General features: G+C 39.7%; 2 protein-coding genes across 7 annotated transcripts in view; one reads left to right on the forward strand and one right to left on the reverse strand.

Moving 5' to 3' along the window:
* The window catches only part of GNPDA2 (glucosamine-6-phosphate deaminase 2), a 41,908-nt gene that overhangs the window by 14,372 nt on the left and 9,358 nt on the right, over nt 1–18,178 (forward strand). For 3 of the 5 annotated variants that reach the window (XM_054729316.1, XM_054729304.1, XM_054729310.1), the window contains 2 exons: nt 820–1,004; nt 2,106–2,280. In XM_054729316.1, the coding sequence (XP_054585291.1) occupies nt 820–1,004; nt 2,106–2,280 (360 nt within the window). Of the gene's footprint in view, nt 1–819; nt 1,005–2,105; nt 2,281–10,649; nt 11,781–18,178 lie in introns of those variants that run through there. The other 2 variants (XM_008140265.3, XM_008140267.3) reach the window with 1 other exon arrangement.
* GUF1 (GTP binding elongation factor GUF1) overlaps nt 1–18,178 on the reverse strand; it is a 35,670-nt gene that overhangs the window by 863 nt on the left and 16,629 nt on the right. The window contains exons 16-18 of one of the 2 annotated variants that reach the window (XM_008140264.3): nt 16,019–16,055; nt 15,074–15,214; nt 14,838–14,916 (exon numbers count right to left, since the gene is read on the reverse strand). In XM_008140264.3, coding sequence (XP_008138486.3) covers nt 15,077–15,214; nt 16,019–16,055 — 175 coding nt within the window. In that variant the 3' untranslated portion in view covers nt 14,838–14,916; nt 15,074–15,076. Of the gene's footprint in view, nt 1–14,837; nt 14,917–15,040; nt 15,215–16,018; nt 16,056–18,178 lie in introns of those variants that run through there. The other variant, XM_028143736.2, reaches the window with a different exon arrangement.

Raw genomic sequence — 18,178 nt, forward strand, 5'->3', positions numbered from 1 at the left:
CAATTGCTGATCATTTCAGTTTTGCTGTACACATTTGTATGACCCAAATAGTCAGTGAGACCACTAGTGTTGATCTTGGAGGACACTAGAGCCCGGCACACAAAATTTGTGCACAGGTAAGGTCCCTAGGCCTGGCCTGCAATCGGGGCCGATCTTACCTGGCTGCTGGCAGCTGGCCCCACTCCCCGCCGCTACTGGTTGCCCTGTGTGGGGCGACTGGTGGGGCAATTGGGCCCCAGCACACCTGCGTCTGCTGCCACCCACCCCCAGTTCCCGGTTCCCCATTGGGCGATCAGAGCCTACTGGCCCGGGGGAGGGACAGAGAGGTTGGCCGTTTCCATCCGCTCGCTGGCCCTGCCCCCCGCCAGCCCTCTGGGGGGTGACCAGCGGGATTATCAGGGCCTGGTGCCACCTGCGTCCACCACCACCTACCCTCGATTCCTCGTTCCCCATTGGGCGATTGGGGCCTGCAGGCTGGGGCAGCTCCTGCGTTGAGCATCTGCCCCCTGATGGTCAGTGCATGTCATAGCCAACCGGTCATTCCGCCATCCAGTCGATTTGCATATTACACTTTTATATATATATATAAATACTTAATTTTACTGTTACTGGAGTCATGCTAGTTTATTGCTAAGCATATGAAAAACATTTGAAGTTTTTGAATCAAATACAGGGACAAATATTTTAATGCAGCATTAGAAATTCAGCTATCAAATAAACAAGGTAAGTGTGATTATAACTGTTTATTGCTCTTAAAGGCATGTTGAATTTTGAGAGCCTTATTTACTTATCTCTATATGTGTGTGTGTGTTTTGAAAGGAATTGGTCCAGATGGTCATATCGCTTTCAATGAGCCAGGATCCAGTTTAGTATCAAGGACAAGATTAAAGACCCTAGCAATGGACACCATATTGGCAAATGCTAAATATTTTGATGGAGATTTATCAAAGGTGCCAACCATGGCTCTAACAGTTGGTGTGGGGACAGTGATGGATGCTAGAGAAGTAAGAATTAAATGTTCTTTAATGTTTTTTTTCTTTGGTATCAATAGATACTGAAAGAATTATGTTGCCAAATTAGTGATATTTTGGTTGCATCCTGTTCACATTTTTATTGTTGTCTAGCTTTCAACTTCTGTCAGTCTCATTGCCGTATTTAGAATTCAATTAAATTCTTTTTTTTTTCCTTTTTATTGAATTTATTGGGTTGGCACTGGTTAACAAAATTATACTAGTACAGGTTTCAGGTGCACAATTCAACACATCATCTATATACAGCATTGTGTATTCACCACCCGTCAAGTCTCCTTCCATCCCCATTTGTCCGCCCTATGCCCTCTTCTATCTTTTCTACCCTCCTTCCCCCTGACAGTCAGTACACTGTTATTCATGCCCATAAGTGTCTTTTTTTCTCTTGTTTGTCTCTATCCCTCCACCCTCCCAACTCAACGCCCCCCCACCGTCCCCATGCGCCCAACAGCTGTCAGCCTCTCTTATCTATGAGTTTGTCTGTAATGTGTTTTTAGTTCATTTTTTTCATTTTGTTCTTGAGTGAAATCACATGGTACTTGTCTTTCTCTGACTTTAAACCTGATTTTCTTTCAAGACACCTTTAGATAGCACATGTACAATGAAACAGTCTTCAGGCTTCTTGCTCTAGATTAGTTTTCCAAAGTAATATTTATTGCTTATCTGGAATAGAACAATTTGGTATATCATTCCTGGTTATATCAATTCCTCGTTGACCTGTAATTCTGCTTTTGTAAAACAGCCCTTTTGTTTTCTCCCAGATTTTCTGCACATCAGCCTTTTATGCTCATCAGTATTTAATGTTAATAATCATAGGCATTAAGATATATTCAGTAATATTTTATAAATAACAAGATGCTGTTTTACCTGTTAAACCAGGAGATACACTTTGTGCCCGCCTGTTACTTTAAAAAATAGAAATACCTTGTACTATGAAGAAATATGGAGATGTTTATTTCTATTTTACCCTCAGAGGAATATTGGTGCTAAAGTCTTTCTTTAAAAAAAAAAAAAAATAGAGCCTCTCAGTCATGTGGAATATTTTAAGAATTAATAGTAATGTTCACGATTTTTCAGGTCATGATCCTCATAACAGGCGCCCACAAGGCATTTGCTCTCTACAAAGCAATAGAGGAAGGAGTCAATCACATGTGGACTGTTTCAGCTTTCCAGCAGCATCCCCGAACTATTTTTGTGTGTGATGAAGATGCTACCTTAGAATTAAGAGTTAAAACTGTGAAATACTTTAAAGGTGAGCATTTACATTTCAAAAGCAAAATGTGAGAATGTTCTGTTGTAGATGACTATTAAAATTTATTGTGATTGTAGAGTTCTATCCTGCACTGTGGCCTATTAAAAACTGGCATGTGCTGACCCAGTAGCCAGTTCTTCCAAGGAATAGAAATGATATTCAAAGAATATCTCACGTCATGTAATAGCTTTCAGATAGTTTACTATTTTTTTCCATGAAGAGAACCTCTTAAATCTATATTTTCAATAAATAAGATTTTTCTTGAAATGCAAATTTAATAAAAATGTTACTTTCATATTGAATATACAAAATTAAATCAAACAAAGGAAATATATATACTAATAAAGAGCTAATATGCTAGGTCGATACCTCATAATAGGTAATTACCAGGTCATTAGCATATTAGCTGGGGTGTTGCTCTGGAGACAGGGCAGAAGCTAGGAGGAGCCCTGAAGAGGCAGAATCATCCCTTGCCTGGGAGGGCAGGGGTGAGAGCCCATAGCGCCCCCCTCACCAGTCCTTCACCACCCACCGCTTGCACTTTGGATGCCCTGCGGCCCACCTGCCAGGGGAAGGAGTACAGCACAGCAGGTGGGAGGCTTCTACACTCTCCTCTGGCGCCATGATGGGGCAGAGCTGCTGCTTGCTCCAGGGGCAGAAGCAGGGAGGCGCCCAGAGAAGGCGGGACCAGCCCAAGGCCACTAGAGGGACTGAGGGCAGGGCTTGAAGCGCCACCAATTTCGAATCGCATGCTGGGCTCCTAGTATATATATGTGTGTGTGTGTGTGTGTGTGTGTGTGTGTGCTTTCTGATTTTTATTTATCTGTCACACCTCCCTCCCCAGGCTATGTTTAGAATCTAATCAGCAAGTAAGATGGGCTGCCCACTATCTCATTTAATCTTTACAATTTCAAACAAATTACTCTTTCATATTAAAAAGTTATAATGGTTAAGTATTAAACAGTATGGCATAAACTCCACAAGTTAGCAAGAGCTTGATTGCTCAGACTTCTGCATGTGTATTTTCCTCTAGTTTCTTCCTGCAGTCTAGTTCAGCAATTCTTAAACCTTACCAGACCAGGTTTTATTTATAAACCCACGTATGCTTGATGTAATAGATAATTATAGAGATTTTCCAGGGAAATTTTGAGTACACTCAGTTTAGAAGCCATTCCCTGCTTTTCCAATTCCATATATAAATACAAATAAACAAGCTCTATAAACAGGTATACTCTTTTGTTTTTTTAATTGATTTCAGAGAGGAAGGGAGAGGGGGAGAGAGAAACATCAATGATAAGTGAGAATCATTGATCAGCTGTCTCCTGTATACCCCCTATAGGGGATCGAGCCCACAACCGGGGCATGTGCCCTGGACCAGAATCAAACCTGGGACCCTTCAGTCCACAGGCCAACGCTCTATCCATTGAGCCAAAGCAGCTAAATAGATACTCTTTATAAAGCACCCGTATTTATATAGCTGATACGAAAATATTATGTAATTGGTCATACAAGTAGGTGAATTATCCATAAAGTATGTAGTATGTGAATCTAAACTTTATATTTTTACTCTAGTAACTGTGTTTACTTAACATGTATTAAAAATTTATACTGAACCAATCAAACCCGTATTTCATGGATATCAAGTTTTAAAAAGTTACCGTATTTTACTGCTTCTTAGGCACACTTTTTTCACTTTTATCTTTTCCATAATTGGAATGTATTTAAAATTGGTATCATATCAGTTTATTGAGTAGCATTTGTTTTTTCTTCGTGGTACATAAAATAATTGTAAGTCTAATAGTTTAGCATTTCATATTCATGAAATATAATGCATTAACTTAAAAGTTTTAAGTCAATTTAAAGGAAACTCGTAACTTATAGTTCACGTACTAGTAAATATCTGACTATGTCAGAAATCTGGAAGGTGGCACAAATAAAAGTTGGCAAACTGGTAAAATAGTCTACTTTTTAAAGCAAAAGTTTGATCATGTGGATATAGTTTTGTAATTTGCACTTATTTGTTGTGAAAGTTTTCCTATTTTACTAAAAATTCTTGAATAATACTTCTAATCCTATTAATAAAGAGGTAATATGCAAATTGACCATCACTCCAACACACAATTGGTTGCCCCCATGTGGTCAAAGATGGCCACCACAAGATGGCCAGCAGGGGAGGGCAGTTGTGGGCCATCAGGCCAGCAGGGGAGGGCAGTTAGGGGTGACCAGGCCTGCAGGGGAGGGCAGTTAGGGGTGACCAGGCCTGCAAGGGAAGGCAGTTGGGAGGGACCAGGCCTGCAAGGGAAGGCAGTTGGGAGGGTCCAGGCCTGCAAGGGAGGGTAGTTGGGGGTGACCAGGCCTGCAGGGGAGGGCAGTTGGGGGGGACTAGGCCTGCAAGGGAGGGCAGTTGGTGACGATCATGCCTGCAGGGAAGAGGGCAGTTAGGGGAGGGCAGTTGAGGGGGGACCAGGCCTGCAAGGAAGGGCAGTTGGGGGCAATCATGCCTGCAGGGGAGGGCAGTTGGGGGGCAATCACACCTGCAGGGGAGGGCAGTTGGGAGGGGCCAGGCCTGCAGGGCAGGGCAGTTGGGGGTGACCAGGCCTGCAAAGGAGGGCAGTTGGGGGTGACCAGGCTGGCAGGGGAGGGCAGTTAGGGGCAATGGGGCCAGCAGGGGAGCAGTTAGGCGTCAATCAGACTGGCAGGGGAGTGGTTAGGGGGTGATCAGGCTGGCAGGTAGAAGTGGTTAGGGGCAATCAGGCAGGCGAGCGGTTGGGAGCCAGCAGTCCTGGATTGTGAGAGGGATGTCCGACTGCCCGTTTAGACCCAATCCTGGTGTGATCGGGCCTAAACGGGCAGTCGGACATCCCTTGAGGGGTTCCAGATTGGAGAAGGTGCAGGCTGGTCTGAGGGACACCTCCCCCCCCCCCCCCCCCCCCGTGCATGAAGTTTGTGCACCGGGCCTCTAGTGTATATATGTAGAAGGCTAATATGCAAATTATCTGCTTGGGAGTTTGACCATGAGAGTGGGAGTTTGATCGCTCACTATGATGTGCGCTGACCACCAGGGGGCGGTGCAGAACATGTACAGAGGTGGCGGCAGGGTGCTGAGGGAGCGAGGGAAGGAGGAGGTGGGGAGGCCAGGCCTAGGGATCCTACCCTACACAAATTGCATGCACCAGGCCTCTAGTGGCTATGTAATAGTCAAGTAGACAGAATTTACTTAAGTATTTCCTTAGTGTTAAACACTTAAATTATTTCCAGTCATTTATTTTTATCAGGTAAATTACCAGTTTTTTACCAAGCTATAAATGTATCATATAAACTGAAAAACTGTTAGCTTCTTAGTAATCCTATATAATAAAAGGGTAATATGCAAATTGTCCCCTCGGGAGTTTGACCAACCAGGAGTTGAACTGCTCGCTATGACGTACGCTGACCAACAGGGGGCAGTGCAGAACAAAGGAAGGCCCCAGCTGGCAGCCAGGGGAAGGCAGGCTCTAGCCAGCAGCTGACAGCTGGGGGAAGGAAGGCCACAGTTGGCCCTGATCACTGGCCAGACCTAGGGACCCTACCCGTGCACAAATTTCATGCACTGGGCCCCTAGTTTGACAAAAGCAGAGAATATGTGATGAGTTGTGAATAAGACAGAGCTCTTGGATGGAGTCTTAACCCATATAGTTCCATGTAATCCTTCAGATTTCATCATAAATGTCAGATTACTTGATAAAGTTAATAATAGAATATCCACAGATTTTAATGATAGTTTTAAGAAGAATCATTTAACATTGCCATTTTTCTAGTACCAGCAATCCCCAGATAAACCTCTTTACTTGTCAATTTCATTTTTATCAGAAAGTTTTACATTTTAGTGAAATATTTAGTAATAATAGCCATACCTAGATGACCAGGTGCTATTCTAATCACATTACACTGATTGAGTTATATCTCACAATTCTGTGAAGTGGGTACTTGTTAAATCACTTACCCAAGTCACACAGCTCATATGTGGGTGAGCTGGGTAACTGAAATCAGACTTATCTGCAGTCTGGGCTTCAGTCCACTGTTACAATGCCTTAAAGAGGAGTAAACTCTGTCTATGATATGGTCTAAATTATATTGCTTCCAAAAAGGTATAGACATAAGTGAAAGATAATTTAAAACAGAAGTACATGATTGTATATATTTAGTTCTTTCAGTTCACCTATCCAGATTCTAAGCTTTTCTGAAACATGTTCAAGTGTATAGGCAGTCCTCGGGTTATATTGGAGATCTGTTCCTACAGTGTGACATAATACAATTTTCGCCGTAAGTCAGAACCCACCTACATAAGCACCTATGTCACTCACATGGAGCACAGACACAGCAGTAATGAAGTGAAACAGTAAAAAAAAATTAAAGATAACAATTCCTGACTTTCACTTGTGGTAAATAAATAATAAAAAACAAAGCACATATGTATATACGTCGAAATGATTGAACTTTTTTTTTATAAATACTGTAAATGGGAGATGGCGACGTAACCATGAAACGACATAAGTCGAGTCCGACGTAACCCGAGGGACTGCTTGTACAACTGTCGATGAGAGAATTGCTGCCTTGTCTCTTTGACGACACTCTTATTTCCCCTTGGAGCTATACATAGCTGAAGAGGTTCAGGAGATCAGCTTCATCAGGATGCCTCCTCAACATGAAGAAAAGTGGAATTGAGATATTGTTCTGGGCTGTATACAGACCTCATCTTACAATAGGTGTTTTGATATAGGGTAGAATAATTGTTATTCATGAACTTAGACATATAATAAATGTAACTTATATCTGCCTTATCCTCATTGAGTTACTATATCACTTCAATATATACTGGAGGATATGAATCCTACTGTTATCTCTAATTCTTCAAATTCCATTCACATCACTACCCTTTCTTCTTCCATCACCTAAAACTAGAACAGGAATCTTAAAGGATTTGATTATTTAGCTCCTGAAGAAAATGTAGATTAATACATTTAAACAGTAAGAATCATCAGTAAAGTTTATTTTAATATATTCCTTTTGAAAGATAAAAGTATATCACAGGAAAACAGTTTAGAACTTAATTTTTTTACTTTTTAAAATAAAATTATGTTTTATGTGCTTGAGGTAGTTTTTAAAACATTATCATGAACTTTTTCTTTTCTGTTCCATCTTGATTTTATATTTTAAAAAGCTACTAATTATCACCATCTCATTAAACCTTCACTTTTTCTATTATTTTTTAAAATATATTTTTATTGATTTCAGAGAAGAAGGTTAGAGAGAGAGCATCAATGATGAGAGAGAATCATTGATCGCTGTCTCCCACACGATCCATACTGGGCATCAAGCCCACAACCCAGGCACGTGCCCTGATCGGCAATTGAACTGGTGACCTCCTGGTTCATAGGTCGACGTTCAACCACTGAGACACACCAGCTGGGCATATTTTTTATTATTTTTTTTAAGAGCAGTTTACTGATTTTGATTTTTAAAGAAAGGAGAGGAAGAATATCCATGTGAGAGCATAACATCAATTGGTGGCTGCCTCCTGCTTGCCCTCTACTGGAGATTGAGCCCACAACCCAGGCATATGCCCTGACTGGGAATTGAATCCACAACCTTTTGGTGCACAGGAAGATGCCCAACTGAGCCACACCAGCCAGAGCCTTCATAGACTTTTAAAAATAAATGTTTATTGTGCTTCCACTATATGCAATGATCTTTATAGGCCCAGGACTTAAGGCAGCGAATATATGGTCCTGGACCTAGTTTCTAGTTGGAAACATGGTAGAAAATCCTATTTTCTAAGAATGAAAATTGCTTTTAAGTGAAGTGGCATGAATATTTTAAGTTGACATTTGGGCTAACACCTAATAAACAAAAAGGAGACAGTCATACTTCACTCAAGGAGAACATTCCAGGCTGAATCAAGTATACAGATCCTGCAATGGAACCAAGTTTAGTTTTTCTGCGGTAACAGCAACAAACCTAGGGATGAGTACAGCATAAAAGTGGGAAAGGGAGAGGACATGAGGTCAGTTGGATAAAGACAACAGAATAAAATCCAATTTATTTTGCAAGTGGCCAGAGCAATTGGAGAATTTTAAATAGGGAAATGGTATAATCCAGTTTCTGTTTTAAAAAGGCTAGGTTGCCTGCTGTGCAGAAACTATTATGGGATGGAGTAAATGAGTCAAAGTAGGGAACTGTAAGTAATTGATTTAGATTTGAAGAGTGGCTTCAACTAGGGTAGTAGTGGGGAGATGAACTGTGGCTAATCTATCATATAAAAGCCCAGAGACCATAACGGTGGAACGACTGCTGCTATGACATGCACTGACCACCAGGGGGGCAGATGCTCAACTCAGGAGCTACCCCCTGGGAGCTACCCCCTGGTGGTCAGCGCACTCCCACAGCGAGAGCGCCGCTTAGCCAGAAGCCAGGCTCACGGCTGGCTAGCACAGCCTCTCCTGCCTCTGCGGCAGTGCTAAGGAGTGGTGATCCAAATGGTAAGGAACAAGCAGGGGGGCAGTTATGAGTGAGGAGTCCAAGATTGTGTGAGGGTGCATGCTGGGCTGAGGGACCCCCCACACACACCCCCTGCATGAATTTCGTGCATCGGGCCTCTAGTTGGGGATATATTTTGAAAGTACAGACTCACTTTGACTTTACAATGGTGCAAGAAGTGTGATATGCATTCAGGAGAAACTACCTTGAGTTCTGCTCTTGTTCTGGGATACTGATACTCAGTAAAATACTCGTTATGCAGGGCAGCCCAGTCTGCCATGTGATGAGGGTAAACAACCCATACTCTATGGAATATTTTAAGTGCATTTTCAATTTAAAATATTTTCAACTTATGAGTTTAATGAGGGGTAACTCCATCATAAGTCAAGGAGCATCTAGTGCAAACTGGTCTTGCTGAATTTAAAAAGAGAAAAACTAGATTGTAGTGGTCTGGCTTTAGCAGTTCATCGGAGCGTAACACCATATACCAGACTTTCAAAGAAATGGTTTGCAAGGGAACAAATGGGTCTGGACCTTGTTAAATTTAAGCTGCCGATTAGACACTGAAGTAGGCTGTTGGGCAGTTAGCATTCTGTCATCTTGAACTAATGAATGTTCTGTCTTCTCTCCTTTTAAGACTCTATGCTTCTGGTTTTTCTCCTAATACACGAATACTTCAGTGTTCTTTGCATGTTCCTGGCCTTGCTTTTTTCTTAAAAGCAGGTCATCCTCACAGTTTAGGTTTTAGAGTGCTTTTGCAGCTTTTCGAACAAGGACCATCTACTTACTAACCAAGAAGTGCCCTGTCTCCCCAATCCAATAATACCATTTCCTGAGAAAATTGCATTGAGACCCTTTCCCCAGCCTTTGTTCTTAATTGGAAATTTAATTCATGTCTTTAACTTCCAAAATATAAAATCTTTAGTTCACTAATTGGGACAATTTTTTTTGTTTCCCCCAAAGAAAGAGAGTATGTGTGTATTAAGACATTAATAACTGGGAGATATTTCCCAAGAAGCTTTAAGAATAATAATTTACAAGCATACCAATTATAAGATGAAAATTAAGTCTACTTGGAAATTAGCGTTTAATATAGGTTCTCTTCTGTATTGTTTTACTAAACCCCCCCTTAGTGTGGCTTGTAATCAACTCCTATTGTAAATATACATGTCAAAACAATGGAAATTAACTTGCCAGATTAATGGATATACAGTATTCTACTGAGGAATTAAAGCTACCCTAGGAAAAACAGTTCTGAGCCTTGCATTGGAGTCTGGTAAAGGAAATGAGCGAGGATTGAACTCAACACTTACATCTATAAGAATATAAAAGGGTAATATGCTAATTGGACCGGATGCCCTTCCTGATGAAGCCGGGGCCGGAGGAGGGAAGCAGCCTGTGTCCTGGGTGCCTGCTGGCGGTCCGAGGAGGGAAGCTGGGGTCCTGGGTGCCAGAGGGAAGCCAGTGCCAGCAGCCGGGGGGAAGGCAGGCCTACTCTGCACGAATTTTCGTGCATCGGGCCTCTAGTGTAATTAAAATGTATTAACCAAGTCAGTATTAAAATCTGTCATTTTGTCATACCGAAGCTCTGAACACAAGAACTGCTCCTACTTCTGGTTACTCCGAAAGAACTTGTACAAATTCTAGTTCTAGATTCCTAAGTATTGTAAACTGGTATTTAGTAGGTAGTTTAAACATTTTGAAATGTCTCTATTTGTATTTTTTAAATAAATTATTTTATATCAGATGGAAACCTATATACTTATTTTATCTTATAAAATATTTTGTTTTTTAATGTAAATGAGATATAGTTCAAAATTTAAAATATTAGAACTGTGCTTTTTTTCTTTAAGGTTTAATGCATGTGCACAATAAACTTGTGGATCCACTGTACAGTATGAAAGAAGGAACTGAAGGAGATTGGAGCAAAATTCTGCTTGAATGAACAGAACTTCTTAACAGATGCATTTGCAGCTATGCAATATGATAAAACACGAGTTTTTAAAGATTGCCACTTCTCAAGTCCAATATCTATGTTAAACATTCCATATTTAGAATGTGTCTATTTTATACTAGGGTTAGAAGTAGTTGCATCTCATAATTAACCAGCTATTTATTTCAAGTCCAGAAGCCACATAGCCGCTCTGTAAAACAGCACAGAAATGAAATGTCTGTTTTAAACATTTAAAAAGTCTTTTAAAAAATATTTTTATTGATTTCAGAGAGGAAGGGACAGGGAGAGAGCGATAAAAACATCAATGATGAGAGAGAATCATTGATTGGCTGCCTCCTGCATGTTCCACACTGCGAATCAAGTCCGCAACCCAGGCATATGCCTTGACCTGGAATCGAACCGTGAACTCCACGATACTCAACCACTGAGCCACGCCAGCTAGCCTAAAAAGTCTTTTTAAAGGTGAAGATTTTGTACATAAGTACATTCATATGACTCCAGTGGCACTGTTAGATTTTATTTTTTGATCACATGAAGACACAACTATCACTGCAAACCTTTACTTGTGAAATGCTATCTTACATTTTTCTGCGCATTACACAAGCTTTCTGCACGTGGTTGCCTTAGTCATCTTCCTGCAGTAGCATCTGGACATCCAAAGTCCTGCTATATATTGTAGGTACAGAAAATCTAAAGAGAAGACAGTGCCTAAAAGTACATATACGCCCTTCTGGAAAGTATGTATAAGAGCATGATTTTTGTGCACCTTTTTTACAAATGTGCTCTTGTTTTTATTTAATGACTTGGGTTCATGCTTTTAATGTAAGTATTTTGGCAATTATGGGCTTTATACCTACACTAACACACTTAAGGAAATTATTTTAAAGAAAATTTTCTGATTGTTAAACTTCATAAATGATTAGCTTTATTCCTTACATATGTCTAAAAGGATAATATAATGAAGTATATATATATATGTAAGTAATTATTGTAAACTATTTTAAATTGCCATAAAAACTTGCATCATTAAACTGCAAATAAAAGAAAATTATTTTCTATCTTTAATTCCAATAAAGCTTATAATAAACAAATATAAGTTACTAGTATCTAAATTTTATTTCCAGAATTGAAATTAAACACATCTGAGAGATTCCAACAATTAATAGTGGCTATTGAGCCTGCATTTAACTTTTTGTTTGTTACCATCATGCAATTAGGAGATTTAAGTTAAAAGACAATAAGTCTGCCTATTGTCTCTTAATCTTGCTCCTTTTCCTCTGAATATTTTGCATGTTATAAGCCCATCCAGTAGAAGAAGCATTACTTATGTAACCGCTTAATCGCCTTTGTGATTGACATGTGTTTATAGTAAAGTTCCTAAAAAACTTAAATAGCAAATAAATTAGAAGTTAAATAAAAATAAATAAAACTGTTAGGATAAAATATACTGCTTTAATTCCATAATGGATTTAAATAATGAAGCTGTAATAGCCTTAAGTGTTATAAATGGTTAGTAAATGACTACTCAATCAGTATCATCTTCCAATCACACTTGTTAATTAAGTATGGGTTACTGCAAACTACCCTAACTACCTTAGAAGGTCATGTAGTATCTTAAAGAGCTACCTGTTTTGGTGCATGGTTCACCAGTTATTACTGTGCTTTACATGTGTTAGTGGAAACACAGTCTAGATCTTTCCATTACTGCCTCCGATATTAGGAGGCTAGGTTGGGTCCATGCACTCAAGCTCCTCAGCAAACTGCTTTCTGGCCACTCTAGCTCCTTAACTCAGGGCTAAGCTGCTGTTAAGGAAAGAACTAAGAAACCTATTGAAGGTATTTCCATAAGAGGTAAAAAAGCACGGTAGCTAAGAATTGTGGATTAGAGAAAGAAACGACTACTTGAACTCCAGCTCTGTCAATGACTGATGTCAGACAATACAAAGTCTGAATTTCTTCCCCTAAAACATGGGATGGTAATAGTGCCTGTACCTTGATTGTTGTATAGATTGAATGAGCGAATGCTTATAGAGCTCAACAGTAGCTATCACATTTTAAACCAATAAATGATGGGCATTCCAATACTCATAGTTTATAATATTTAAATGTTTGCAAATTTCTTAAAAATATAAGGTCTTCTGGGGGATATACCTAGAAGGTATACAACTTTAAATCATGAAAAACATCTATTTGAGATTATGGCCAAAGGAGAGAACTTAAACTTATGCTAAAAATTTTGAAAAGTACTTTTTTATACCTTTATTGCTAAAACTATTTCTTAGAGTCAGAGGTTAAAGGAAGAGAATGTATCCAAATTGAAGACATTCTAATAAAGCACGAATACCAAATAGTCAATACATGGTGCATAATACGTGCCCAGTAACGTGTAACTTTTTCCTAATAATAGAACACTTTGTTTAAACTGTATTTAAATGCTTTTCTAGTTTCAAATATAATGCCATTTCCAAAATACTGTTGTCATGTGTCTCATATTTCACCTATTTTACTAGAGATAAAAAGGAGAGGGGAGATATCTGAGCTAATTTAACTAGGACTAAATCACAAGTTATTTTACCCTTTATATACAATTTTAAGTAAATCCCCACTACCTTAAAATGATCATGTAATAACCATGGTATAAAATTCACTGATAGTCTTATCCCTCAAAGATATTTACCTTATCCAATTCAGTCAAGGAAAAGGACAAAAATCAATAGCTAAATTACATGTGACTCTTAACCTGGGTTTGAACTGGATAGGTCCACTTATAAGCAGATTTTTTTCAATTAGCCTGCAGAGTTCAACCGACCCTCTTAGTTTAAACGCATTGTTCAAGGGTCAATTGGAACCTGCATATATAGAGAGCCAATTTAAGTTAAGCATGGATTTTTGACTGCAGGTGATCAGTGCCTTTAACCCTTGCATTGTTCAAGGGGCCAACTGTATTTTATCTACAGTAAAATAATCTGCCCTCTGGTCTGTTCATTGACTGAGTAAACATGGAAGTCAAGAGACATGCTTTGAAGTAAGATGGCCATTTACTGCCTGTGTGACCTCAAGTAAGTTACTACTAGCAATAAAGCTCAGTCTCAATTATGAAATCTAGACAATAATTATTAAACTGCCATTAATAACAGCTGCTGCTAATACCAAACCCCTATCACTTTGCACAACTGCATTTCAATGATCAAAAATTAAGACAGCCCTACCTTTATTTTAACGTAGATGTATATATACAGTGTGGGGCAAAAATAGGTTTACAGTTGTGATTACGTGAAACATAGATTATTCTTGTTATTATTTATAAGTATGATATTATTTTCCATAAAAATTGTAAACCTTCCTTTGCCCCACCCTGTATGTAACCCATCCAGTGTCAAAGTGACAAAAATTTTATCAAAAACTAGAGCACATCTAGGTAGTATGTTATGTGACTTTACTTAATAATTGACTCATATTATCACTGAATTTATCCAGCTAACAACAAATTGATACTTTTGGTGATTTTGAAAATATTTCTACCATGGTCTTGAATTAGATTTTTTTAAGTATGGGGCCTTCTTAGTGTCAGAAAAAGTATGCATGAAAACAAAATACACTGAGTGGCCAGATTATTATAATCACTGAATGCATAGAGAGAGAGAGAGAGATAGAGATAGAGAGAGAGAGAGAGAGAGAGAGAGAGAGTGTGTGTGTGTGTGTGTGTGTGTGTGTGTGTGTGTGTGTAGGCCCGGTGCATGAATTCGTGCATGGGTGGGGTCCGGCCAGCCTGGCCAGGGGCAGGGGCCATGGGCAGTTGGCCGGCTTGCCTGCTGGTTGAAATCCTGGTTGAGGGGACAATTTGCATATTAGCCTTTTATTATATAGGATTATATAGTATATACACTGAGTGGCTAGATTATGATGCGTTCAGAGATTATAATAATCTGGCCACTCAGTGTAGTTAAGATTCATTGAGCACTTACTGTGTGTCATGCACTCTTCTGAATATTTCAACCATATTATCTCATTTAACAACCTATAGAGGTAAGTATAGTTTAACCTGATTTTATTAGAGTAAACAGACTAAGAGAGGTAAGTAATTTACCTTGCTAGTAAGGGGTGGAACAAATTTGAAACCAGACGATATGCCTTCAGAGTCCAAGCCTTATCCACTTACTAGTACCCTTCAAAGAAAAGCCAAATGGTTATTTATATCTAAAAACCCTGAAAGTAATAATCAAATTTTATAATTTTAATTCTGCTGTCAACATGTTATAAACTTACAAGAAAAACTAAAGGACACACAACTTTTAATTAATAAAATTCCTTATATTTTCGCACCAATTATTTATCAGTTTGGGTCCTCAGAACTTTTATAAAAGCATCTTTAGGAACTTCTATGTTGCCAACCTTCCTCAGTTTTTTCTTTCCTTCTGCTTGTCTCTTTAAAAGCTTCATTTTCCGGGTAATATCACCACCATACTGAAAAATATTTTAAAAATTGGAAGTCCAGATCACTCCATAGAAAAATAATCATACAATTACATAGTGACATCAATACAACAACCTTACAATTTTTATCCATGAGTCCATGAGGAAGCTATCTGCAAAGATACCTCTCTAGGCCTCTTCCTAGCGGATCCCAATTTTACTGCCTTTAAGAATGATTAAGGCTTTATTTATTTTTGGATGGAGATGAAGATCCCCAAGGAAACCCAGTACTACATTACCCATGTCAAGGAAGAGCTATCAATCTCCTTACTGATTCAAGGCTTGAAATTTTGGATTACTTATATATAGCTGTAGCCTAATATAGAAACATACATAGGCTTAAATGTACCAATCCCTGTGCAAAGAGTTTAGAAATAGTATTCATCATTTGATTCTCATAACTGAGCTAAGAATACTTTTTTTAAATAGAGAGACAGCAAACTTGGCAAAATAATGGAGAGGTGGATTTCAATCCCATACTCCTTCCACTATTTAGACACTGTCTTCAAAATCTTTCCTTATAAATTAGATCAACAAAGGTGTTATAAAATACTTTCTTAGATAGTGTTCTACATAAGGAAATTTTTATAAATAAGATGAAAAATATTTAAGAACATAAAATGAATATACAATCATAGTAAAGGTGAAATTTACCAATTTAAAAAGAAAACTTGGAGATGAAATAAAAGGGTATTATAAAAACCAACAACAGAAACCAATATATGTATACCCCCTTAATTTTAAACTCATAAAGCAGAACTATTATTATAAAGCAGAATACAGGTAGGTACGTACACATTTTGCCAAAACATTTTTCCTATAGGCTTTCACACTGTAAAAGAGAAAATGTTGTATAAGTACATAACTTCATTATACTATTTAAAAGTACTTTATTTTCAAAGTCTCCTCTTTATTAAAGATTTAAATGATCGGGTCAGACCTATGTAAAACTGCCATAAGTAAATAATTAGATAGCTCAAATACTCTTATTTTAGTTTCATATATTTAAGATAAAATAGAAAATGAATTCAACATAAGTACCAACATACACTGAGTGGCCAGATTATTATGATCTCTGTACACAAAATAATCTGGCCACTCAGTGTATATCCTATATAATAAAAGGCTAATATGCAAATTGCCCCCTCGACCAGCAGGCAGGCTGGCCAACCACCCATATCCCCTCCCCCTGGCCGGGCTGGCCGGAACCCCCCACCCGGCATGCATGAATTCATGCATGAACCCCCCACCCGGCATGCATGAATCCATTACTCTTAATACACACACACACACACACACACACACACACACACACACACATATATATATATATACACATATATATATATATACATATATATATACACACACACTGAGTGGCCAGATTATTATGCATCCAGAGATCATAATAATCTGGTCACTCAGTGTATATTTTATTAAGAATGAAAAAGGTCAAGGCTGTGGGTAGCATTGATGAAGCCAAATTCAAGCATGGTATGACCTTGATTATAAGAATTACTAGTGGCCTGGTGCACAAAATTCGTGCACGGGGTGGGGCAGTTGTCTCTCAGCCCAGCCTGTACCCTCTGCAATCTGGGACCCCTTGGGGATCAGGCCTAAACCGGCAGTCGGACATCCCTCTCACAATCCAGGACTGCTGGCTCCCAACCGCTTGCCTTCCTGCCTGCCTGATTGCCCCTAACTGCTTTTGCCTGCTAGCCTGATCATCCCCTAACCACTCCCCTGCCAGCCTGATTGACACCTAACTGCTCCCCTGCTGGCCCAATTGCCCCCAGCTGCCCTCCCCTGCCAGCCCAAGTGCCCCCAACTGCCCTCCCGCCGGTCCGGTTGCACCCAACTGCCCCCCTAGCTGGCCCGGTTGCACCCAACTGCCCCCCTTGCTGGCCCGGTTGCACCCAACTGTCCCCCCTGCCAGCCTGCTCGCCCCCAACTGTCCCCCCCCCCGCTCACCCCCAACTGCCCCTCCACTAGCCTGCTCGCCCCCAACTGGCCCCCCTCTGCTGGCCTGCTGGCCCCCAACTGCCCCCCCGCCAGCCTGATCACCCCCAACTGCCCTCCACTCCTGGCCTGATCACCCCTAACCATCTCTGCCTCGGCCCTACCACCATGGCTTTGTCTGGAAGGATGTCCAGAAGGTCTAATTAGCATATTACCCTTTTATTAGTATAGATATAAGGTAATTTCTGGCTCAACCTAAAAACACTACCACTTCTACTTTCAAAAAAATTAATTACAAGTGGTTATTATTTCATTACTAATTTCACCTAATGTGGGTCAACAATGACTAGGAACATAAAGAACAATATATTAGCTTTATAGAACCCACTTTAGGGTAAACTAAATTTTAGTATATCCATTCAAGCAGTTATAAACTAATCTACTTCTGTAATGTTGCTGACAATTTTGGAAAGTAAGAAATTGGATAACAGCTCCATTTTTATGTATTCCATAAAATATAAAAATCTATATTTTCTTTATTGTCTACCTCAACATCCTTATGCTTGCTACCTATTTAAATTGCACTTTTCAGGATATTCCCACGTTATCAACTCCTTTTTAACCTGTAGGTATTCATGCAACACAAAATAACCAACTTTAAAGCAAAATGGTGTTAGAAAATTAAACTCATGGCAAATCCTATCTAATAAAAGAGTAATATGCAAATTGACCATCACTCCAACACACAAGATGGCTGCCCCCATGTGGACACAAGATGGCCACCACAAGATGGCCATCAGGGGAGGCCAGCAGGGGAGGGTAGTTGGGAGGGACCAGGCTTGCAAGGGAGGGCAGTTGGGGGCGATCAAGCCTGCAGGGGAGGGCAGTTAGGGGTGACCAGGCCGGCAGGGGAGGGCAGTTAGGGTCAATCAGACTGGCAGGGGAACAGTTAGGCATCAATCAGGCTGGCAGAGGAGTGGTTAGGGGGTGATCAGG

Source organism: Eptesicus fuscus, chromosome 2 (genome assembly GCF_027574615.1).
Source record: "Eptesicus fuscus isolate TK198812 chromosome 2, DD_ASM_mEF_20220401, whole genome shotgun sequence".
Lineage (NCBI taxonomy): Eukaryota > Metazoa > Chordata > Mammalia > Chiroptera > Vespertilionidae > Eptesicus > Eptesicus fuscus.